The 27,459-nt window shown below is 36.8% G+C and overlaps 1 protein-coding gene across 1 annotated transcript in view; it reads right to left on the reverse strand.

The window, feature by feature from the left end:
* Positions 1-27,459, reverse strand: part of LOC117326606 — an 87,660-nt gene that overhangs the window by 35,127 nt on the left and 25,074 nt on the right. The window contains exons 11-19 of the mRNA XM_033883364.1: positions 17,417-17,554; positions 16,366-16,500; positions 11,520-11,615; positions 11,002-11,103; positions 10,189-10,285; positions 9,777-9,817; positions 7,958-8,042; positions 3,902-4,281; positions 2,963-3,564 (exon numbers count right to left, since the gene is read on the reverse strand). Of these exons, the coding sequence (XP_033739255.1) occupies positions 2,963-3,564; positions 3,902-4,281; positions 7,958-8,042; positions 9,777-9,817; positions 10,189-10,285; positions 11,002-11,103; positions 11,520-11,615; positions 16,366-16,500; positions 17,417-17,554 (1,676 nt within the window). The remainder of the gene's footprint in view (positions 1-2,962; positions 3,565-3,901; positions 4,282-7,957; positions 8,043-9,776; positions 9,818-10,188; positions 10,286-11,001; positions 11,104-11,519; positions 11,616-16,365; positions 16,501-17,416; positions 17,555-27,459) is intronic.

Below are 27,459 nucleotides of genomic sequence, written 5' to 3' on the forward strand. Positions count from 1 at the left end.
TCCAATCACTCGTGGTGTACGGCAAGGTTGTAGTCTTTCTCTCCTTTTGTAAGTTTTTGTATTGGAACCTTTTCCTAAAAAAATCGTGATGATCCTGATATTATTGGTATAAAACCTCCAGGTTCCTCGAAGTCTGCAAAAGAAAGAAAATAAAACAAAACAAACCTATATGCTGGTGATAGCACTTGCATTTGCTGCACTGATCCCTCTATTCAAAAACTGTTTTTATTGTGTGATTTATTGATTTATACGACAGAGCGTCAGGGGCTAAATCAAATAGGCATACATTTAAGGGTATTTGGCTGGGGAAGTGGAAATCTCATTCTGATAATCCTTTTGGTATTAGCTGGATAGAGAAACATACAGTTTGTGGGATTTGGGTTGGGAATAACATCCCTCCTAACGATTCTTAAGAAATTCTCATGGACCTTGGATCGAAAATACGATATTTATCTTTAATATCTTTGAATATTATAATGGTCGCTGCTTGTAGCAAAATTTGGTGTGTTGATACTATTCTCACAATGTGGAGACATCATTTAGTACTTTTTCGAAGAGTTCTGTTTAGATTCCTTTGGAAGTTGGTGCCACTTGCGCGCGCCTATGCTTCACCCTCTATTGTGGACTTGCTATAGTAAATATAAAGGTTTAACTAAGTCTATTTCTGTGAGCAGTCTGAAGCCAAGTTGAGGTATAGTACAATGTATTGACTGTCCATGGAATTTTGTGATTTTTTAAACATTCGATAATAACTTTCCTCATGGTGATTGGTGTCCTCCTTTTTATACATGTATTTTCAAACTGTTTAAGAAATATAAATATGATTTTTAAGATGGTAATTTTGAAGTGTCAACAATTTGGAATTTTTAAAAGATGTTGTCGACTGTAACACAATTTTTCCATTAGCATACTTTGGTCGAGTTTTCCTTAATGTTTCTAACAAGTTTTGAGATACCCGCTCAAGGGATGTTGTGTTTAAAATTGTTTATGATATTTTACTTAATTAATTGCCGGATGCATAGATTTGGAATTGATTCATCCAAAAAATGTACGTTTTGTGATGGTATTGAAATCATTCCACAGATGTTATCAAAAGGATAAAAAGGTCCGTAGTGATACTTTGCCGTTTCAATGCTCCCGTTAAGTCTTACTCTAAAAGTAAAGTCACTGTCTTGTATTTGGTGGCAGAATCCCTATTGTCAATTTGGTAAACCTGTTGCTCCAGGAAATTATACAAAAAGTCTCTTACTTCTGAAAACACTTGTATGCCAATTTCTCAATAATGTAACTATGCGTATGCAATCTGATTTTACCCGTTTCCCCCAGAAATTGTTCTCAGAGTATTGGTGCACTGCAGGTATTTTATTATCTATCCAGGAGAATAACTTGTAACTAAACTTCCTTTGTAATGTCATGTGTAATCTTGTAATATTGTACTTTCTTGTAATACGTTTCTTACTTAAGTAATTCCTACATTTGATGTTATATTAAGTTAAACTGGTTTTCTGTTTGTGTGATGATTTTGTTTTTATGTTAATAAAATTTCTTAAAAACACACGAGCAACGCTCCCTAATGCAAAAGCTTCTGAACCCTGACCCCTCCTTGATTACAGTGATTACTTCTTTGCTGAGTCAATTACACAATTAGTTGGTGTGAACTAATTAATGGCGAAAGGACAAGACCTAGGCTATATTAATCGTCACCGGTTATAAACATAATTATGCGTTAGAATTTAGATGAATGGAAATTCATGATTTTCATATGCACATACATTGGTCGATAAAGAGTTGTCATTTTGTGTGTATGTACTTAAATTAGTAGTTACATTAAATTTAGATATCCAGAAATTAACTTAAAGGCAATTCTACAAAGTAATGTGTCGGTACCAATATATATATATGTCAAGTAAGGTAGATTAAACATAAAAGCAGTAAACGTACATACAAGTTTTATGTGGAAAAATCAATGTAGTTTTACAGCGTCTTTTCAGTATTTAAGCATTAAACTGTCTTTTTATGGATTATATGATCTATATAGACCATATAATCCATAAAAAGACAGTTAAATGCTTATATTTACGTTTTCTATATTAGTTTCTTTTCGATTTAAACTTTAATTTTCATTATAATTTAAAATCTTACTTTTACCGACGTTTCCATTGTCATAGGTCAACAAATTGAACAGCCTATTGTGATTCACGTGCTGATTGGCAAAAAAAAATAAAAAAAAATAGTGCGTGGAAATAATTAAAAAAATACTGAAAACATCATCAGATAGTTTATTAACAATATCAATAATATTGGTAGTCAGTATTTCAGAATATATGGATGAATTATTCAGTTTGTTAACGATTTCGGATTGTTTTTTTTTTTAATTTACCATCCGGAACAATTATGCGGATGGAAATTTCACCCGTCACCACGCGTACGCAACGGCTGACAACATGGGCAGAGTTTAGCTATGAAAGTTGAATGTGCAGTAGGAGAAAGTGGAATTCGCCAAAAAACCAGGTGTAAACATGTTCTTTGATTGCATGGAAACCTGATTACAGTTTGTAGTAGCTACAACAGCACCGTTGTCAGGGATACGACCAATGAGAGAGGTGACAGTGGCCGAGCGAGTTGGACGAGCTTCAGCGACAAAGTTGCTTGTGACGGGTACCATGGCTGTTTCAAGTTTAGGATGCGTTAGACACGATAATGCACTACTTAATGCTTTCTTTTGTGAAGAAGAAACTGTTCTATTGTACGACCGGAGAGAAGCCTCGTTCTTATGATTTGACATAAACATGATGTGTCGGGTTTCAAAATTTTTGTCATTCAAACACTGGATGGCGGTGGCGTGCAAACAATGTGGTGTGTAATGATTTTCCACTTTGGCCCCGGAACAAATATCTGTCAACATACGTGCAAATGAACGCTTCGATAGGGGTTTTGATGTGAACCAGATTGCTGCATGTACTGGATTTCCTAAAGCATCCCTGTTATACTGGTTGAATAAACTTGTGGCGGATTTATCAGTTTTCTCCAGGAGTAATTTAAGCATCCGGATAGGACAATCGTTCGTACCCGTGGCATACATCCGTTTCCCAGAGCTGCATTCTGATGACGACAAACCACCCTGGAGATTCTTTTGTTTTGTTTCATGTTTAATTGTAACATATTCTCCGGAATCATCTGTGTGGAATTCAAAAGAGTCGGTGTTCAACTGGTGGTGAAATTCCATTCCTCGTGTGATAAAATTCAAGGATAAGTGATGCCATACACACTCACGGAGGATTATTGGAGACACTACAGCACCTTCCAGGTATGTTGAAATTTTTATCAAATCTGCCCCCTCAATAATTGTTTTATGCTGTGTAGGTTTCGATTGGCCTGATCTCATTCTTTCCTTCAGTAACCTATCCAATACACCATTCGCTCTTTTAAATTCCTTATCCCTAACTATGTCAATGTTACGGTTACACGATGCCAAGTGTCTGTTTAATGCGGCCCTTATGCTGATCAATGAATTTCTGTGGTAGATCGCTGGCTCTGATTCTTCAGAGGCCGATTTAGGTGTTGCTTCACAGTAAAAAAAACGTAAGTTTTTCTGCAAGGTCTTCGGCAGTTACACACTGGAATTTGACTTCGCCCCCATTTCTCTCTTTGTTCCAGGCTGAACAAAAATATGCATCGTTCGAGTCTACAAATCATATCAGTTGTGTAACGATTAAAACAGTTTTTGATTGCTTAAATTAATGCAACAATGATTTGTTTTGGTCGTTTTTTTTGTATTTAATACAGAAAAGAATTACATGACATGACGCAGTCTTCAAAGTAGACCTCGTCCCATAGGCCAGCTGGCACAGGGCATTGCTTATTAGGTAGATAGAAAATCTATAATTTTTCATAGTCGTACCTTGGAAAATGTTTAGACCCCACAGAGTGCTTTTCTTTGTCGAAGGAGCCTCTCTCGCCTCCAATATTTTGTCGACATCTTCTTGTGCCATGGGTTTGAAACGTTTAACTTTTCCAGATGAAGTTGAACACGGAGTTCCCGGCGGCGGCATGTCTGCTATGGCAGGTTGCTTAAGTTTTTCCTCGTAGTCTTTCCCATTTCGGGAACTTGCATTTGTACTTGCCAGACAAAGAACATCAATGGTGCTCAGCTCATCATCCCCACTTGATGAAAATTCAGGATCATCCGATAAAAAATCGGGTAACTCAATATTGAAATTAGGATATTCTGACATTGCTGCAGGAATTTTGAAGCAGACGATAATTCCCTTTTTTGTAGGACTGTTACAAGTATTTTCATTGGATATTGACTAGAATCCATTTAGTTTTTATGTGTTTGGAATATTTTTATTTCTTGTTTATTAAATCTTTTTTGATTTCCATTTTCGTGATTGTTAACCATTCTTACCTTTATTTTCGTTTTACATTTTAAGAATTTGTTTTCTGGTCTCGTACTCTATCTGATAGCATGATGAGCAATGATAAGATGCCATTTGTTTACATTGGTTGCAAATAGTTCCGGGGGATCCGGTCCGTACATCCGGTCGCGTATGAATAACACCTGAATGCACGATTTGGGTGTCAGTTATGCATAGAAAGGTGTCACGATTTGGGTGTCAGTTATACTCTCATAGACTGCAAATTTGTTTAGTTTGTTTATATCCTGGCTTTTGCCATCCAAATGTAAATATACATGATTTATCTGCAGGTAGGGCTGTAACCGAAGTAACAAGCAGAGGTTTCTTGGCAAAAATGTTTCTGTAGAAACCGAGACTATCGGGAAATCGACACTGTAGAAGTGTTATATCATTGTCGATGATGTGTTGTCGGCCGTATTGCATCAGATATGATAACCAATAACATCCCGAACTTGAAAAGACACTTTGAAACCTGATTACCTAAGTTTGAACATTCTGTTCTACATACCATACGATAGGTCATGTACCAGCTGTACCATTAATTTTGCATCAGATAAACAAGCGAACACATATGCATATATATATATATATATATAGTTGTTTTAAATAAAATCAGATCGAGATAACAAGGGAAATAAATACATGATACCTTGAATTTTCAATAGATTGTTACGTTAATTCATCAAGGACAGCAATGCTACTGAGTAATAAGGTTAAAAAGTGTACTTCATCACACTAAATTAAAGTGTTCTAACTACTTGAACAAGTTCAACAAAATACTCCTCAAGAGAAAGAGGGATGGGACCCTTGGAGGAATTCGGAAGACATTTGACTTGTTTTCAAACTGAATTTGCTTTGAATCATCTTTCAAACCAAGAAAGCTAAATGTTCTGACTGTAATACATTGTTGATTGGCTGATCCCAACATAGGAAAATATCACTGAAATATCTAAGTGACCAATGCAGGGGCGGTAAGGTTTTGTTTTACATAAACAAACTTCCAGGTTAATTAATTGCATGTTATCACTCTGTGTATACAGTAGACAGGTCTAAATAGTCATCCTTTGCAACACGAACAGCAAAAAATAAAAGGTAATTTACCAAATTATGACATTTTCTGTCCTGAATATCTTCCGTCTCGTTGCTGCATCAATCGGACTCCGTGCGTTTGTTGTGTAACCAACATTTGATTCATGCGCAAAATTAAGACGGGTAATTGATATTAGCTGGTGGTATTTGCGAAAAATTTGCAAGATCGAACCACAAAAGAGATAATATTACTTTTGAATAGATTTTGAAAACTCATTAGAAAGTGTTCATAAAAAGTACATAAAAGTCGCTCTTTTGCCGCGATACCTCTTTACCTCTATTTAAATACAAATGATAATACGTGTGTAGACGTTTATAAAACCAATTTAAACTAATGTGACATAATACAATAACATGTATCTGAAAATGGGGTCTGAAATATTACTATATGCACATGTATGTGAGCCTACCAGAATAAGTCGAGGCATAATAGTAGAACTTGATTCAGATTGAGGCAGGGTGTTCAAGATAGTGAAATGGTCTCTTTGGCACGATCTTACATGACAACACAACTGAAGCTTGTTTTTGGCTTGGTAGGTAATGACATGTCCTATGTAAAAATATAACGTTTATTATTTATAAAATATAGCACCAAACACTATCTGTAAAATAACAACTGAATCTTTGGCATTCTAGCGCTAGTACGTCTTATCGATACTTAGGTTTTGTAGCCTTTCATAAACTTATTCTATGATATTTGCTTTCTGGAATGCGTCAAACATACTATGTTGAAATTACAAACGCAATAATTCTAAAAAAAACAATAAACTAAATCAGGAAATTATGATCTGTGTATTAATCCAATAAAAATCCATAATACAGAACATCGTTCATCAAACATTTATGATATACATTATGTTACATTGGGTAAGTAGAGAGGCTCAAGAGCAAATACAATATGTATCTTAAAAAGAAGTTTTACACAACCACGCAGAGCACACTATTGAACGTGTTGATGATGCAGTCCATTTTCGCGAGGTTTGCCTGTAAAACAACCGATGATATGATATATGCAACGAAAACGATTAGTGTCCTTCATTAAATTACAATGTGTTAATTTAAATAGATCCTTTGATATTTATTTTCTAATTCTCGCATACAAAACATTCAATAGGTGAAAGGTAAAAAACGATAAGCAACAACAAATTAAAATATTAGCTATATAGATCATATACATTATATAAGAATATATAAGTATGTTCATGTCTGAAATCTTTGCATCAATAGAAACACGGGTACAGATGTTAGCACCTACATTTATGTCAGTACAAATCTAGTTAGATACCGTAGATTCAACAATACATTGAACTGCATCATACACTTCGTTACTTAACTGTAGGACTCGTCAATGATGCTAAATGCCTTATGTGTTGATTCATAAGTGAAAATGTTCTACTGTGTTTAAAATGATAATCAGAAAAAAACATATAAATACCATATGAAGAAAGGAGAAAACATATTGTATACCATGAAGGTCTTTGTGGCGGTTTTTATGTCAACCCCACTAAGGCTAGCATAGGTTCTTCCATGTTTTTATCTACATTTTGATATTGATTGTAGTTGCCATTATTGTATGGGTGCAACTACTTTGCAATCATAAACAAATATTTCATGTTAGAAGCCACTAGGTGGCTTTCTCAGTAATAAATTTAAATGTCACCCTGGTGGATGGCCATTTCAATTTCATATACTTGTCGGGAGTTATTCTTGATATATGTGGAGGGGCATAAAACATTGTACCCGTTCACTGTCCGTGGCTCAAAATCGTATTCAGAAAAATCAACAATATGCAACGCTGTTTGTTTTTATCTCATGGGAATTCTATATTGTCTAAATTCAGACAAACGGGTGTTGACATGCTTACATACATGAAAAACGTTGGAACATCTCGCTCGCTTGAGTCACTATGTATGGATATTGATTATAATAACATTAAATAAACAGACAATATACAATTATTGAACCAAATGTGCGTCAGATATTAATGCTCTGCTTTATAAAAATATACGTATATCAATCTATCTCCCTTTCAACTAATACATAATCAGTATGAAAAAGTCCATCCAATGTACACGAAGAAATACCGGAAAGTTATTAAAGTCGCCTAGACATGCGCTTTTTAGCTTTTTTCTTCTTTTCTAAACATGCGCGTTAATGTTACAAAAGTGAGTTCGTTTATGCAATAGGGAGACCATATTCACTATAGTAGACGCCCAAAGCGGACCATGATGTTAATCAATTTTTTTTTTTTTTTTAAATAATTATATGAACCATTTCTTCCCTCTCCGAATATCTTATGTGAAAATGATTTAAGTTCCTTCGAATGTCACGTCTTTCAATTACAATTATAACAATTGTATTTTTTTCTGTCATTATCAACTGATCACAGTTGCATAGAGTTCTTCATCAACGATATTGAATGATTGGATTTAACTTGACGGCTTTTGAACTAGGTGAACACCATTTCATAGACATGGGGAGTCTCCTCTTGACGATGGGTAATAGATGTATAACCGGTATCCGGGACGGATTGTTCTGAAAAGGCAAACATGAATCGGATGAAATATAGAATAAACAAATAGATAATAAACATTAAGACACTGACACTATCAATGTTTAACCAAATGATAGAAATAAAAAAACGAATTTCTCAGATGGCCATTATTATTCAAAATATCTGAAGCTAAAATAGGAGTATCTCGCACAAGCTGCAAAATACCCGGTTGTTCTGTACCGTTTTCCGCCCTGCAGGTAGGGCGTAGGAATTGTAACTGCTGCCCCCATTGCATGATCGTAAGAGGCGACTAAACTTAGAATCTTATCTTTTCTCTTCTTTCTGAATAACTTTCTTCTTCCTAATGTCTACCTTGACAATGCCTCACTTTTGGCCTTTAGTTGAGCGTTCGCCGCTGTGAGGAAGGCTTTGGGTTCTGTCCCCTGGCCGAGACATACCAGAGTCTTTAAAAATGGTAGTTGCTGCTTCTGCTTAGCGCTCAGCATACAAGCAGTGGGACGACTGGTTCGCCCGTTGTTAGTATAATGTGACCGGGTGGGGTGTGCTGCTGGGTGTCTTCGGCAGTATGCTTCAGTGAGATAGCACTTTAAATCGGCAAAAGTTCCGACCTATCACAAGGAGACTTAACACGAACATACCGCAGCCTCCCAAAACACACATACGCACTCACCACACTCATACATGTCGCACGCACGGGAGGCCGTCCTTAAATGACCTTAGATGTTAATAGGACGTTAAACAAAATAAACCAAACCAAACCAAATCAATGCATTTTTATTTCAATTTACCAGTGGCATTGTTCATTTCATTGAAGTCAGTGGTAAATCTTGACAATGTCCATGTTATAGTAAACAATGATCGATCACAAACAAATCATGTCGATAAGTCGCCAAAATAAACCAAACCAAACCAAACTTTACCTTTTTAAACTTGTAATTTTTATGTTTTGATCATAAATTATGATGATTATCCTTTAAACAACTAGACCGTTAAGCCATGGGCTGACTTTAAGGCCCCTACTGCCTTTCATTTGAGACCAATTTCTTAATTTTGACAATTTGAAGCCTCCGTTGTTGCAATAATGGTTTGGAAACTCCCGAAGCCTTAAATATTAGGGCAATTTTGGAAAAAAACGTATCTAAGGAGTGATAAATTATTAGCAAATACACAAAATGTGTATATAGTGATTTGGTTAACAAGGCAACACAATTTAAAAATAAATCTGAAACGAGTCTTGTCATAGAGGTACTTCAGGCAAGTAAATGACACTGGTTATAAAAATAGAACCATTGCATTAATAATCCTCAAAACCCTTATCTTACTACAAATATGCTGAGCGCTAAGCACGAGTAGCAACTACCATTTAAAAGACTCTGGTATGTCTCGGCTAGGGGACAGAATCCAAAGCCTTCCTCACAGCGGCGAACGCTCAACTAAAGGCCAAAAGTGAGGCATTGTCAAGGGATACACTAGGAAGAAGAAAGTTGTTAAGATAAGATCCCAAATTAAGTCGCCTCTTACGATCATGCAATGGGGGCAGCAGGTACAATTCTTACGCCCTACCTGCAGGGCAGGGCATCATGGACACTGATAAAGTAATTGATTTATGAAACATAATGATCCAATAGAAATGTCACAATCACAGAAATAAACATTGTACAGGTAATTAAACAAACAACTAATATGTTCAATGGACCGAATAACCAGTGTCCTAAAGATCTTTATTTTAACACTTTGCCCTTTTCCTTCCGTACCTTTTTCCTTATCTGACGACTTCATTCTGCTTTGTCTTTTTCTACAAATAGAAAGTAGTACTGTATATAAAAATGCGCCGCCCCTGAACAGCAAGAGACAGTTAAAAGCTCTGCCGTTGAACGTAAGACGTATCTATACTGCTATATAAAACGTACAGATTTTTTTTATTATTGTTAAGCTTGTATATCTTTGTAACTTAACAGGTGATCACAATATTAAATAACGAATTATTTGTTAGAGCGATTATTAAACAAGTTTGACGACATTTTGGTTTCACGCACTGTAGCGTTCTGAATATCAAAAGCATCTGCTGTTTCCAAATATTTACCGATGTGACAGCAATTTTTTACTTTTGATATATTTGCTTTATTCTATGTAAGGGATATGTTTAAACTAAACTTGAATGCTTACCGTAGATGGTATATCAGAACTGCTATTGCGATCAATGCAGCTAAAAACAACCCATAACCAACAGCCATAACAGCTATTAAATTCAGGTTCGAATCGGCTGTAATAAAATAATGTTTTTGAAGCGATTATTGCAGGTTGATAATAACATGACATGTGTATCAAAGTTTGAATTTTCTAACAGAGAATGCTGATTGGTGCCACAATGCGCTGTTTTGTTATCGCTGAAGGTCGATCAGTGTTGTTAACACGTTTGTTTTACTAGGGAAACACGTGACCGAAAGATAATTTAAGTCGCATAAACAAAGTTTTTTTTACCTTTGTGGATATGGCCAATGAATGCATACGCAATTTAACACTTACATGCTATGGGAAAACCTTTGAAAAATTCAATAGTATAAAATAAAATAACGTTCAATTCACAATCGAAAGATATAAACAATAAAGAAAATATCAAAAGGTGTTATCTCTCGAAGGTTCTCTTGTATTAACACAACAGACAAGTATTCATATCTTTAACTAAAAACTTGAATATAATTGAATATAATTACTTTGCGAGAAATAACAAACATATCTTTATTTGTTTGATACATGGAACCGTTTTAAAGAAAACAAAAATGGATTTCAATGCAATAGTTTTTGTTTATCTAAAAAGTCAATGTTGTGTCACTTCTACTAAAATCGTTATTTCACACATTTTTGATAGTCATGTTCAGATTCTTATTTTATTTAAACACCATTTGTTTTATATATATTACTGACCGCATGATCAAGCTGGGCAAGCTATGAACGATTCACATCTACACATGTACCCACCATCGGTTAGGCAGTGTCCGTCGTCCTTACTACAGATGTTGTCCGTACATGTGTCTGGACAATTAGCACCACACACAACTCCATACTTTCCAGGATAGCAATCTATATAGAAAAGTAGCACTATACTTAAATCGTGTTAAATATCATCATCATTTGTAGCACTTGCGTATAGTACAGTACCAGATATAACGCTAGCAGTATGGTAAAGAAAATGTATACATGCCTTTCGGTGTATACTTGCTTTCTGATGTCATTATACTACTGTTACATCACCGTTTAGGGGCCGCGGTGGCCGAGTGGTTAAGGTGTCCCGACACTTTAATACTAGCCCTCCACTTCTGGGTTGCGAGTTCGAAACCTACGTGGGGCAGTTGCCAGGTGCTGACCGTAGGCCGGTGGTTTTTCTCCGGGTACTCCGGCTTTCCTCCACCTCCAAAACCTGGCACGTCCTTAAATGACCCTGGCTGTTAATAGGACGTTAAACAAAAAACAAACAAACAAACAACATCACCGTTTACCTAGGCAATGGCCGGTTTCGTGATGACACACGAAGTCTTTACACGTCACGGGACAAATCAAAGAACATGCTTCACCAAACCTCCCAGTACCACAACCTACAAAAACAAGAAGCATAAAAGATGTAGAGATTTGTTGTTGTGATTCGAAAAGATGTTGTTCTATTTAACAGATAATTAAGACATTTTCAAAACTGTCGAACATTCAGTCTCGCTATTCTATATTTCATAAAAAAATCAAGTGACCAGTTAAATACTGGCTAAATTGAAATTAACTTAAAGTCGATATCCCTTGTCCTGGTCAATCCAGCCCTTCAGAAGTAGCCTATATAAAAACAATGCCAAAAGGGAACATATAGAGATAAATATTATCCTCCTGAGGTCGCGATCTCTCATATGACAATTGTTGTAAACTATTGCAAAGACACCGAGAAAACGAACACTTTCTCGAGTGTCAGCACCTAGCACTATATTAACGCCCGTTTCGTACTTTCAAGAATGCTCTTATGAAATCGAAATATAAATGGAAGGAATTATTTCATTTTAGAAATATAAAAGATTACAAGAGTGACCGGCATGCCATGATGTACCTACATACCAAATTATACTGAAATTGGACAAGATCAAAATTTGGACTAATCAAAGGCCAGAAAATGGCAACCACTTTGTTAAATGTGAAGGTGAGGTTATGAGCGGGACATGTGTCATATACTGTACCTGTATCATTATCAAGTTTCATCAAAATCCCACAATATCGAAATTTTAACCAATCAGAGGCCAGTTACTAGTGGTCATTTTATTTAGATGTGAATGTGAGTTTACAAGAATGACCGGTGTCCATAGATATACTTGCATTTCATTGCAATCGGACAATATCTAAAGGACCAATGTCCTCGAAAAATATGGATTTATTCGTTCAGATATGAATCTCCATGATTTGATGGGAAATGGCTCGTCCAAATATAAATCTTAGAGGAAGATGTTAATTACACGAGGAAATTTCCGTTTTTGTATATCCCAGTAGAAAAATAATACAAATTTTTGCTTTTGCCATTTTAATAAATGATATTTACAGACTTCCCGCGTAGTTCAAAGTCAGTTTCAGTTTCTGTGTAAGTGGTCCATGTCCAGCAAATTATCACATTTTTTTTGTATTTGAAAATTTTGCAACTTCTTATAATTAGTGATGGGAATTAAGTTAATGATCGATTATCACCATTTGTTAAACGATCGATTATCAATTATTGATTGATCATGAACAGGAAGGGAACTGTTTGCAAAAATATTAACTAAAACAAAGGAAATTGTGTATATTTTTAAAGCATCTTGCTATGTTTTAAAATATTTCTTCATGCATGTTTTTGCCCTGCAGGTAAGGCGTAAGAATTGTACCTGCTGCCCCCATTGCAAGATCGTAAGAGGCGACTAAATTTGGGATCTTATCTTTTCTCTTTCTTAACAGCTTTCTTCTTCATAATGTCTCCCTTGACAATGCCCCACTTTTGGCCTTTAGTTGAGCGTTCGCCCCTGTGAGGCTTTGGGTTCTGTCCCCTGGCCGAGACATATCAGAGTCTTTAAAAATGGTAGTTGCTACTCCTGCTTAGTGCTCAGCATACACGGAGTGGGACGACTTGTTCGCCCGTTGTCAGTATAATGTGACCGGGTGTGGTGTGCTGCTGGGTCTCTTCGGCAGTAAGTTTTTGTGAGGTAGCACTATAAATCGGCAAAAGTTCCGGCCTATCACAAGGAGACTTAACACGAACATACCGCAGCCTCCCAAAACACACATACGCACTCACCACACGCATGCATGTCGCACGCACAGGAGGCCATCCTTAAATGACCTTAGCTGTTAATAGGACGTTAAACAAAATAAACCAAACCAAACGAAATCAATGCATTTTTATTTCAATTTACCAGTTGCATTGTTCATTTACCAATCATTGAAGTCAGTGGTAAATCTTCAAAATGTCCATGTTATAGTAAACAATGATCGATCACAAACAAATTATGTCGATAAGTCGCCCTGTGAGCCAGGGTCATTTTGAGGCGAGATAATGGTGTAGTAGTTGGTGACTTCTTAATGAATAAACAAGGAATAAACGTCGCATGCCATCCACAGAAATGAGGGTAAAAAGTCTTTTCAAAGAGACAACGACAGGACAGACAGTCTTGTTTCTCAACTACCATTCTCTTACATTTGTACACATCGGCAGGGTAACTTCAATTTTTTTATACTTCTTGTTAATATATTATTAAACTATCTCACAACTGCAAGTGTACCAAGTAAGTGAAACTGTGAAAAATGGTGTTTCAAAAACATCTTAATGGCTTAAACAGTTCTTCAATATGAAACGAAAACTATATTCTTAGTTTTAAAATAAAGTTTTTCTCTAGTAGAACACAGAGGTAACTTCACTGTGCTATGAGGCTTGCAATTAGAAGGCGCGTCCTATGTAAATATTTTTGTTCTGCTTAAAAATCTAAACATAGATTGCAAATTGTTTACACCAGTCCCTGTGCAACTGTATGTTACCTGTGCAGAGATGACATTCAAATAAGACTTGTTTTTTTGTAAAATTGTGATAATTACATCTGGATTATTCTTTAATTTTGTCAATGTGTCGTTATGGTAATTGAGGCAAAGATATTTGAAAGTTTACTAATTTGTCCATGTGTGCACATTTCGTTGATTTTTTTTGTAAAATTGTGATAGTCAAATCCTGGTAACTCTTGAATTTTGTAAAATAATTTTCTATAATACCTTTTGTAATAAGTAATATATTAATTTTAAAACAAAATATTTAAAAAAAAATATATAAAACATGGTTTCACGGCAAATTTAATTTTTTTTAAAACTTAATGCGACATAATAATTCACAATATTTTAGAATAGATACGTCATAACAGCTTTCTTGCATATTGTTTTCTTCAGTGCATGCAAGCGAAAGATTTCAATATGGTATATGGTATTTGAGGCAAAGAATCTTAAAATGTATTTATATTATGCAAAAGATGATATAATTTGACCCTGTACAAAGACGTGGTCTCAATCAATCGCAGGTTAGAGACTTTTATTTTACATTATAAGCATTTGAACATAGTTAATCTAATAGGCTCTTTCATTAAAATATTGAATAAAAAATCAATTCAGAAATATATTGATAATATGGTGTGAAGCAAAATAATGCAAAATGTCACATTGAAATAATTCAATATTTCATGCAAAAATCTATTTCAAATTTCTATATTTTCATTTCTTATCAATTGATATGTCAGATGTACTGTAGTGACAGGACCCGAGGAAGCTTTATGCTCGCTGTAGGTTCAACTTAATTAGTCCTACAAAATCAATTGAAATCCAATTCATTTATCAGTCGGCTGTTCTACATATGCTTGTATTGATTCTATATAATCGCAGTAATGTTCACCGATATTGTTGTAAGACTTCTTTTTCGGGACACTAGTAACTCTTTGTGATCGTTATGAATTCGAATTAATTTGATAAAGTTCTCTTTTTATAAGGTAGTGCATAAACAACAGCAGTTGCAAGGTTGAATCCCAGTAGGCTTGGTCGTATTTATCCGATTTAATTTGTCCAGACTATTTTCCAAATGAATAACGTCTCTACAGCTTGACATAAATAAATGTCAGCTGATCAAATATAGCATGGATCACCTTACGAAACAGTTGTTTCATTTAACAAACAAAGAGTAAATAAAGTAAACAGATTTATTACATGGTTAAACGTCGTATGATTCTTTAACTATATAAATAACGCACACTTGTTATCGAAAAAATGAACGGTGGTCTGGGTTGACGATGAATACTGATCCTATTAAGCAACAAATGCGTTATAGTAGAACAGTTACAACCTCCAACATCACCATACCTATGGTATAATATAAAAAAAAAATGCCTGGGAAAAAGTTATACAACTCGCCTAGACTAAAGTTTTTTTTTAACTTTTACGAGTAAGTGGCGTGAGGTCCCGGCGTTATTCCATCCGGGACTCCTCGGGGAATCATTTCAGTGACAATAACCGACGAGTTCAGGTTGGGCTTTATTCTTACAGTTTTCCTTTAAGTATGCGGACAAGCATGCCAAACCGATTGTATCAAGAGATTGCATGACATAAAGATTTCATACATCAATCTCAACGGACCTGTGGATGTTTATAAAGGCTTTATAAGACATCTTCAGGACGGCTCGTTCAAGACAGATATAAAACCAGTTGATCCATCATGATTTTATTACTAAACAACTTTGTATTTCGATCCGATCTAACTGTATCCATACTAAACAAACGGAAACGTTCGGTGTTATGTCATCAAAACAGTCAGGTGATCGTCTACTTATAGGAATATAACCAGGTCGAGTGGAAAAAAATACTGAGAAAAAACAGATCTTGTGACCGTTCTGTAAAATATATCGAAAAACTAAACATATCGTTTTCTTCAGGAAACATTTATGGATTTGTATGTGCATTAGTTATGTTTCTGTTTTCTTTTTGTTTTTGAATTTCGAGGGCGAATTAAACAGAACCTCTCATTACAAAAAAATACGATTTTGCAATGTTTAACCCACAATATCTCATAAAAACAATTTGCACAGGGATATCAGATACACAGACCTAGATCGAGCCGAGTTTTACAATGGTGCAAAAAATCTGCCGAATTCTATGAGCAATCTTTTCTTTTGGCTACCGAATCGTTATGATATCCGGAAAAATCGGCGAATCAGCTTGTATTAAACTTACTACATTGCTTTATTAAATATCTTAAAGCATTTATCCTCTTTAATTTTACTCACGTTTACCAAACATATTTCCACTCCACACGATACTCACTTTCGCTACACGTAGATCCTCTCCAGCCCGGCACACAACCAGATGGTGAGCAGTTTCCTGTCATTAAATTACATCCATCGTCCTTGCAATGACATTGTTTCGAACAATTTGCTCCGAAAAATCCGGGTTTGCATTCTTGGAAAAGAAAAAAGTTAATAACTGGTTCTAAATTGTAAAATTAATTTTGATATAGTAACACATTGAACTGCGGACTGAATTACATCACAAAAATTAAATGTGAGCTTTTTCAAGTTGATGCCCGACTTTTCAGATTACGTAATAATAACAGACTACCTATTATGTTTGCTATCTTGCAGCTCCCTTACTTCCACTGACACGAAACAGTATATGTTATTCCCGTTATATATCAACACTGGATTAAAGCTTTGATGAAAATATGTTTTCCGTTCCATTGGTATGAAAGAAAAAGCGAACTACTTTCATTCAGCCAATTTGTAATTCGACTTTTCCTTTCAAACAAGCATGATATTCCAACCAAAACTTAGATAAGGCAAGAGTTCTAAATTGTTCTCTTACACCGAAAATCAGGATCACGGACAGAATGTCTCTCCCAATGTACGCTCGCTTTTAAAGAACCCAAGAGTTCATCAATAATCTAAATTTGACAAAATTACTAATTCGGGAATTTGATGCATTAAGACGATTTATAAATATAGTCTAGCTGAAAGGATTTGAAAAAAAGCCATATTTTTACAATATCAAAACGCCAACAATTTCCTTTTTAGGTTTAAGAGTAATGTAATGTTTATTTTTTAAACTTTTTGTTGAATCAGTTTAAAAGAATTAATATCGAGAGGGATTTTCACGATACTTTAGTAAGGACTGAATTATTGTTATTGATTTATTCTATAAATATTTACAATAATTTACATACATACCATGGAGGACTGGATTTGAGGTCGTTTGGTAAGAAATTTGACGCTTTGCATCAATATCGGCCTTGATGGGCTTAGTGTCATATCACAACCAGAAGCATTTCAAATAACGTTTTTCTTTTGATTTAAGTTTGCTGTTTTATGGTAAACCTTACCTGTACTGCACGTAATACCAACGTATCCATCTATACAACCATCCGAGGAGGTACATGTCCCATTGAAACGGCTACATCCTGGTGTCTTGCAATGACACAGGAAAAGACAATCCTCTCCAAATGTGCTCTCAGGACATTCTGTGTTTAAAGATTATAATTCATTATATTGATCAACATAGATATACATATATTTATGTCATTATTGAAATATTACCATTCACTTCATTGGTTATGCCCTAGGTTCTGCCCTGCAGGTAGGGCGTAAGAATTGTACCTGCTGCCCCCATTGCATGATCGTAAGAGGCAACTACATTTGGGATCTTATCTTTTCTATTCTTTCCGAACAACTTTCTTCTTCCTAATGTCTCCCCTGACAATGCCTCACTTTTGGCCTTTAGTTGAGCGTTCGCCCCTGTGAGGAAGGCTTTGGGTTCTGTCCCCTTGCCGAGACATACCAGAGTCTTTAAAAATGGTAGTTGCTATTCCTGTTTAGCGCTCAGCATATTAGGAGTGGGACGACTGGTTCGCTCGTTGTCAGTATAATGTGACCGGGTGGGGTGTGCTGTTGGGTGTCTTCGGCAGTATGCTTCAGTGAGGTAAAACTATAAATCGGCAAAAGTTCCGGCCTATCACAAGGAGACTTAACACGAACATACCGCAGCCTCCCAAAGCACACACGCACTCGCCACACGCATGCATGTCGAACGCACGGGAGGCCGTTCTAAAATGACCTTAGCTGTTAATAGGACATTAAACAAAATAAACCAAACCAAATCATTGGTTATATAATATATTCTGTGGGTAAATAATTTAACAATTATGTCATTGTATTATCGACAATTATTGACAGCACGTTATAGGCAAAAGTGTGATAAGTTTCCTGAAAGTCATTCGCGATACTCCCGGAATTATGACCACATACGCACTCGCCTCTTGAAGTTGTGAAGAGCTCCTGTAAAGTAATTGCACTGCAACCGTTTAAAAAAAGAAAAAAAAAACTTACCAATCAAATTGTACGTTATCATATTGCGGTTCTGCATCTATTTTGACAAAACAAACATGTCTACTGCATTGTCGGGTTGTCACTTACGTGGGACAACTTAAAAGCGGAAGACTGTACAGTGATATTCGGAACGCTTATTGTGGTGTTGTATCACCTTAATCGCAAATATTTGACTACGTTACTATAGAGACGACTGTCTTCCGCGTTATGTAATATACCTTCCCCGAACCTAGCTGGGAAAACGTTTATGGTTACCGATATCAGCCACAGAGCAACACTTAAAATGTTTTAGTTTAGAACTGACGTGGTCATTGACACGTCAGTCTGATACGGTGTATAACTATATTACATTGATGCGTGCCAAGTTATTGTCATCTAATAACCAATTCTCGAATTGGCTCTCCATGTCACAGGGGTAAGTTACATGTACATTACGATTTTACAGATGTTTGGTTTGGTTTGGTTTATTGTGTTTAACGTCCTAATAACATATAAGGTCATTTAAGGACGGCCTCCCATGCGTGCGACATGTATGCGTGTGGTGAGTGCGTATGTGTGTTTTGGGAGGCTGCGGTGTGTTCGTGTTAAGTCTCCTTGTGATAAGCCGGAACTTTTGCCGATTTAAAGTGCTATCACACTGAAGCATACTGCCGAAGACATCCAGCAGTACACCCCACCCGGTCACATTATACTGACAACGGGCCAACCAGTCGTCCCACTCCAAATATGCTGAGCACTAAGCAGGAGTAGCAACTACCATTTTTAAAGACTCTGGTATGTCTCGGCTAGGGGACAGAACCCAAAACCTTCATCACAGCGGCGAACGCTCAACTAAAGGCCAAAAGTGAGGCATTGTCAAGGGAGACATTAGGAAGAAGAAAATTGTTAAGAAAGAAGAGAAAAGATAAGATACCAAATTTAGTTGCCTCTTACGATCATGCAATGGGGGCAGCAGGTACAATTCTTACGCCCTACCTGCAGGGCATTTTACAGATGAATATTTATGAAGTACAACAAAGCTACAATATATTAATATGTTTATACCTAATTGTACTATGTGGATTTGTTTCTGATGTCCTTTATCATCAATATCTTTTGATGAAGATGAACCATTACGATTTTAAGCATGTGCATGATAAATATATAAATGTATTACTTTTCAACAGAAACTGCTACAACATTTGATGCATGTTCACAAATAAATAAAACTAATAAAAGAAAAACCTGTATCGTGTTTCCTTGTTAATTTAGTTCATTTAGATAAGTAATTCTTTGGTAGGGGGGACATAACTGACAACTTTTCAAAATAACAACGACTTGGTAGCAATTGATATTATTGATCACGCTCATATAATTTACATATCAATTCATTGATAAGAAAACACTTGTTAACTTCAACATTGATTAACTGTAGCTGTTAATATATCCAATCATTATTAGTAACATAATTCAAACATATTGGATTTTAAAGTCATGAAATTCTTCTAGGATCCTTTCGTTGTCTATCAGATCTCTGTTGATGTACATGTACTTTGAAAATACAAGTTCCCTCATTTAATGTCTAAATCACCGATCACTGGATAACCCATCAGAAAGCTAGCAAGAACTATAAAACAATCCTATAATTTTGTCCTATCATCATTTCCCAGTGTGATAATTTTGTGTAAATGTCTAGTGTGATATACTGAAAAGCGTTTTTCTTTAGCTGTGCTAGTCAGCATCTATTTAAGATCCAATATCTATGATACAACTAATTGATCTTTGAAAGACTCATGTGTTATGTCGTTTGTTGATTGGGGAATAGTTGACATAAACTTTGTTAGGAACAAGAGGCCCAATGGGCCTGTATCGCTCACCTGGCTCTACAGCAACTTTGAAGTTGATTGAAGTCATTTCTAAAGATACTATGTTGATTACCTCTTTATTCAAATATCATTGTAAGCTAGTTTTATTCATATTAAAAATTTTCTAGTCCTTCATTCCAGCATTCTATTGGCCTAATATCAGGTCTTGGAGGCTCTTGGCTATCGCAAAATTATTGTTTACAGATTTGAGCCGATTTCACCCCTGTGACCTTGAATGTAGGTCAAGGTCATTTATTTGAACAAAATTGGTAGTGCTTCACCCCAGCATGCTACAGGCCTAATATCAAGTCCCTGGGCCTCTTGGTTATTGAGAAGAAGTCGTTTGAAGATTATAGCCTATTTGACCCCTGTGACCTTGAATGAAGGTCAAGGTCATTTATTTGAACAAACTTTGTAGCCCTTTACCCCAGCATGCTACAGGCCCAATATCAAGTCCATGGGCCTCTTGGTTATTGAGAAGAAGTCGTATGAAGATTATAGCCTATTTGACCCATGTGACCTTGAATGAAGGTCAAGGTCATTTATTTGAACAAACTTTGTAGCCCTTCACCCCAGCATGCTACAGGCCCAATATCAAGTCCCTGGGCCTCTTGGTTATTGAGAAGAAGTCGTTTGAAGATTATAGCCTATTTGACTCATATGACCTTGAATGAAGGTCAAGGTCATTTATTTGAACAAACTTTGTAGCCCTTCACCCCAGCATGCTACAGGCCAAATATCAAGTCCATGGGCCTCTTGGTTATTGAGAAGAAGTCGTTTGAAGATTATAGCCTATTTGACCCATTTGACCTTGAATGAAGGTCAAGGTCATTTATTTGAACAAACTTTGTAGCCCTTCACCCCAGCATGCTACAGGCCCAATATCAAGTCCCTGGGCCTCTTGGTTATTGAGAAGAAGTCGTTTGAAGATTATAGCCTATTTGACTCATATGACCTTGAATGAAGGTCAAGGTCATTTATTTGAACAAACTTTGTAGCCCTTCACCCCAGCATGCTACAAGCCCAATATCAAGTCCATGGGCCTCTTGGTTATTGAGAAGAAGTCGTTTGAAGATTATAGCCTATTTGACCCATGTGACCTTGAATGAAGGTCAAGGCCATTTATTTGAACAAACTTTGTAGCCCTTCACCCCAGCATGCTACAGGCCCAATATCAAGTCCCTGGGCCTCTTGGTTATTGAGAAGAAGTCGTTTGAAGATTATAGCCTATTTGACTCATATGACCTTGAATGAAGGTCAAGGTCATTTATTTGAACAAACTTTGTAGCCCTTCACCCCAGCATGCTACAAGCCCAATATCAAGTCCATGGGCCTCTTGGTTATTGAGAAGAAGTCGTTTGAAGATTATAGCCTATTTGACCCATGTGACCTTGAATGAAGGTCAAGGCCATTTATTTGAACAAACTTTGTAGCCCTTCACCCCAGCATGCTACAGGCCCAATATCAAGTCCCTGGGCCTCTTGGTTATTGAGAAGAAGTTGTTTGAATGAAAAAGTTGACGCCGGACGGCCGGACGGCCGGACGGCCAGACGGACGGCCGGACGGACGGACGGACGACGGACGCCGCACCACGGCATAAGCTCACTTGCCCTTCGGGCAGGTGAGCTAAAAACGACGAGAGCATCCATCTTTCCTCCATCATTTATTTTCTTCATCTCGAAAAAGTAATTACAAAATCAACTTCCGGTATTAGTTTCCGGATTTAGGTATATACTAATAAAGTAAAAAAGAAACCGATTCCGGATTTGATTGTCTCCCCTTAGACCATATACATGATATAATCAGATATCTCACAGGCCAGTAAATACTATATATATAACATGCCCCCCGGAAAAGAAAATGAACCCAGTGAAATTTTAAAACTGGCCGTGAGAAATCTGACTATAACATTACAACAAAAGACAATGAGAAAAATTGTAAAAAAAAACAAAAAAAAACAACATATCATTATAAAATGATTCAATCATTATGACTAGAATAACTTCTACTATTTCTATAAAAGAAACACAACTGATCAAGAGAAATGTTGTGAAAATCGACTCATAAGCTATTCAGAAAAAAAAACAACAACATCATAATGTTCAAATATTGTATGGTGAACAATATCGGTAAGAATATAAGCTGGCCAGGCCAATATTACCTTACATCAAAAGTCAAACATACTTCATAAATTGTACAAGATAACATCCATGGACCATTAAGGATACACATATCAAGTCACTATAACTGTCAATTAATCATACAGTACACTTGATCTTACTGAAAATGACATGTAAATATATATAGATGGAATCAACGATCAGTAGGTAGAAAGATCTCAAGATTTCATATGGACATACAATCACATTACTTCCCAATAGTAGCAGGAAATTCTATAGAAACAAAAATCCTTAATTAGCAACCTGGGTAATTTCATAATTGTGTCCAAGCAATTAATAATACAATTGTGTACCTTGATCCTATTACTGACCATATTCAATATCAGATATCTTAAATCACAAGTGTACAGTTAACATAAACTCACAACAGTTGTTTACAACACTATGCATGGTATATTTGAGAAGAAACAATCACTAAAGTGTTTGTATTTGATCAAAGTCATGTATAACATTTGCAAATAGAACTTCATCCAATTATGAGTGTGTTTATATACCCAAGTGACCTAAGCATAAAATGTAGCAATCACAATAAACACATTAAGTAAAACTTGCACTGTTCCAAAATGAACACATATTTCAAAAACCATATTGAACAATGTACATGTATTATCAACAAAATGTCTTAAGTGGAAATAGGATATTTCCAATTCTTTCAAGCACAGAATTTATCCATAATCAGATAGTTGGAGGGGGTCGAGCCAATAGATTTGCTAAGCACTTTGATGGCAAACTACGCTTGTGTAGCCACTTTGCATTTTGTGCTGGTTCACCAACTAGTTCAACAAGATATTGAAGACCATCCATTGTATGTCTCTGAGCAAGAATTCGTTTGACTTTCTCCTTGTCAAGTTGAAATTCTGGTAAAGGGAGATCATTGGGATCAAGATGATCAGAGTCACAAAACCTTGCTGGTTTGCGCACTACACGCTTGGGACGTGTGGAGACCGGTACTGGGTTGAAGTCTGGTGATGAACTCGAAGAATCTCTAGTAGTGGGACTTCCAGACTGACTAGACAAGGTAGGTACCTCGCGTATGATATCATCAAGTTGATTGGTGTCTGTCTGGGCAGACATACTACGAAATGTCCTTTTAGTAGTTGTTCGAAAGAATTTCTTTGGTGATGGACAACGGACATGAGCCGGCTTGAGACGATCAAGGTGGATTGGTTGGGAGAAAGATCTTTTACCAAGAGGATCCTGTAATGTCACCATATGGTTACTCACAACGTCCAAAACAACATATGGTCCTGAGTAGTTGTCCTTGAGCTTTCGGCCTGAACCGGTAGCATCATGGGTCATGTAGACGTAATCAGTTTTCTCGAGCTGGAGGTTACAGCGACCTTCATTTAAACGGTTGGTCATCTTCTCGTTAACTTTATCAGTTCGTTCAAAGATCACTTTCCTTATCAGTTCTATTGTGTCATGTTTTGACGAAAGGTAAGATGACATACCTCCTGGTATGATGACATCAACTGATGCTACTTGGGTGAGTGGAAAACGAGGTCTGAACCCATACACAACCTCAAACGGTGAGTAGCCAGTAGCAGAATGTTGGGAGTTGTTGATAGCAAACACAACACTGGGAAGAACAGAGTCCCAATTGGTACAAGTAATGTTCATGTAAGGACTAAGTTTGTTGGCCAGAGTGGCGTGGGAACGTTCACAGGCTCCCAGACAATGGTGAACAAAGCTAGGGGTGAACTGTTGAGGAATGTCCAGCATTTTACACAGGTCCTGTGTCACTTGAGCAGTAAACTCAGTGCCTTGGTCAGATATAAGGGTATCACAAATACCGTAGGTAGTGACTAATTGGAAGAGAGCCTCCGAAACAGTGTACGCATCCTTATTGGGAATTGGTACTGTAAATAGTAACCGAGAGAACATGTCCAATGCCGTAAAAATAAATTAGTTTCCGTGATCTGTACATGGTAATGGGCCATATAGATCTACTTCCCATACTGAGAATGGGCGACTAGGTGTCTGATAAGCTGTGATTGTATTTTTCCCATAATGCTTGGTAATCTTGCGCGCTTGACACTTGGCACATGAGTTAATATAGTCAGCAATAACTGTTGCCATTTTGGGGAAGAAATAGTAATGTTTGATTCTCTCCATAGTGTCGGTGATTCCTCCATGAGAGCCTAGAACAGAATCATGGAAAAGTGGAAGTATTACGGCGATCAGTGGGCTAGGTAGCACCAGCTGGTAGGGAGTTTGTGTAGATAAGGTTTGAGGCTTGCCTTTCCTGATCCGATATAACAAGTCATTGATCATAACAAAGTCACTGTGCTGTAATAATATCTGTCGTGCCTCACGTTGTGATGCCGGTAAAGTACCCGTTGTAAGATAGGCAATAATAGCATGGAAATCGTTTCTCTGATATGACTGGATGTCTTCCTTAGACAAATTCAGATGAGAGATGACTGTAGCTATGTCCTCCTTATCTGTATCTTGTTGAGGACCTGCATCCGTCTCCTGAACAGAGTTATGAGAGTCAATCTCTGTAGTGACAGAGAAATTATCTGAATTGTTGAAATCGAGAGTGGTACATGTATCAGTCTCGTGATCAGAGTTTCGAGAGTCTATCTCTGTTGTGACATCAAATTTATCAAAATTATTGAAATCAAGTTCTGTGTCCACTTCATACAGAGTTTTATCAACTGGGTGTGTAGTGTCTGTGTCCCTGTTGCCTGTTCTCCTGTCCGACATGTTACCTACAGTAACCTCCTGAGTGTCTCTATCACTATGTGTATTATCCTGAGTGTCTCTATCACTATGTGTAACATCCTGAGTGTCTATATCACTATGTGGAACATCCTGAGTGTCTCTATCACTATGTGTAACATTCTGAGTGTCTATATCACTATGTGGAACATCCTGAGTGTCTCTATCACATCCGTCTGTCTCATGTTGGGTAACTGCAAGGGGTTTAGGAATGCGACGCAGTATGAACAGTCTGTCACGGTCTCTGTGAGAATGTTTGCGCAGACACGGGGCCATACTGACAGTTCTTTTAAGACCAATAGGTACATGATCATTGTCGTCAGTGTCAGCATCATATAAAGCAGCATCTGGAGCATGCAAGGTGTGGATGAGGTTGACTTGTGGATGAATGACCTCTATAACTTTGTCCTCTGCGGAGAGAAGTCGGACCTCAGATGGTTTCTCCGTGATGTACTTGAAATGAGGGTCGTCTTCCTCAGGACTGGAATTCATTATTTCAGGGAAATTGTCCCGACGAGACAGAGCATCTGGAACAGCCATTTCTTTTGCAGGTTTATAATAGATATCAAAGGAGAACTGTTGAAGGATAGCAATCCATCTTTCATAGATGGCACCACGAAGCTGTTTTTGAAACAGAGCACGTAAGGCTTGGTGGTCACATTCAATGACAAAGTGTTTTCCTCTAAGATATGGGGAACAGTCCAAAACACTTGTCACCACTCCAAGGAGTTCAAGCTTGGTAGGTCCATAAGATGCTTGGCATTTGTTAAGTCCCTTTGATCCAAAACGAAGAACATGGGGTTTCCCATCCTCGTGAATTTGATATAGAGTATATCCAATGCCTTTAGAACTGGTATCCACCGCGAGACGAAATTCAAGATCAAACCGTGGGAATGACAAAACATCTGAATTGGCTAGTAACTGTTTAAGTTTCTGGAAACTTGAATCACACTCTTTACTCCAGCGAAAGGATACACATTTTTTGAGTAGTAAATGTAATGGTTGAGTCACTGCACTGTATTTTCGAAACCAGTTGAACATTCCGAGCAGGCGTTGAAGCTGCTTCCTGTCCTTGGGAATAGGATGTTCAGTAAGAAGTTCTATGCGATTCTGAGGTGGTTTAATGCCTGCTTTAGATACCTCATGACCTAGGAAAATACAGGAGTCTTTAGCAAACTTACACTTACTAGGACCAAGTTTGAGACCCGCAGACTGAAGTCTGCCTAATACTTCTGATAAATCTGCTATGTGCTGTTCAAATGTTTCTGATATGATACATATATCATCTAAGTAACATAGTACAGATACAAAAGTCAAACCCTTCATGATTTTGTCCATTAAAAGTTGAAATGAGTTAGGTGATGTACATAAACCCATGGGCAATCTCAAAAATTTGAAAGTTCCATAGCAAGTGTTGAATGCTGTGTATTTAGTAGATTGCTAATCTATGGCCATTTGAAAGAAACCAGAACTCAAATCAAGTGAGGAGATGAAGTTTGGACTACGGTTAGCAAATGACTCTGTCAAATCCTGTAAATCAGGTATGGTATACTTGAAATCAGCTGTCTGACTATTCAAATATCGAAAATCGCAGCAGAATCTGTATGAAGATAAACTTTGCTGCTTAGTGACCTCCTCACCTGCTTTGATTTTAGGTTTGTTACGCTTGGCTACTAGTACAATAGGACTAGATATAGGAATAGCTTCAGTCTCAGAGACTGGTTGGATAACACCTTGGCGTAATAACTCATCAAGCTGATGTCTTAAGATAACTTTCTTATCACTAGGTAAACGATAAGGTTTCTGATGCTTGGGGACAAACCCAGGTTTCAAATGAATAACATGTCTTACAAGGTCTGTATAACCCAGATCAGGATTATCTTCAGTGACAAAAACATGTTTGTATTTGTACAAACATTGTTGAAGGTGAAGTTTCTGTTCACTAGACAAGGTTGACCTACTTTCAAAGTCAAAATTGGATACAAAATTTTCAAAATCATCTGACATTTTATGAACAGTTGGAACATGACAATGGAATAATCTCTGTAGAATTGTCACATAATTGACATGATGACAAAATATTGCCTTTCTGTATATAAGCAGGACTATTTCCTGGATTAAGGATCTTGATAGGTGTCAAACGATCAACATCACATGTGGCGAGGGATTTAGCTACCATAACACATTTGTTCAAAACATCAAAATGTCCTATGTGAACACCTTGGGTACCTATGGGCACTACATCTGGAAATTTACCCATAACAATACATTCAGAATTTGGTTCAACCTTCA

The sequence above is a fragment of the Pecten maximus genome, chromosome 4 (genome assembly GCF_902652985.1).
Source record: "Pecten maximus chromosome 4, xPecMax1.1, whole genome shotgun sequence".
NCBI classification, from domain to species: Eukaryota; Metazoa; Mollusca; class Bivalvia; order Pectinida; family Pectinidae; genus Pecten; species Pecten maximus.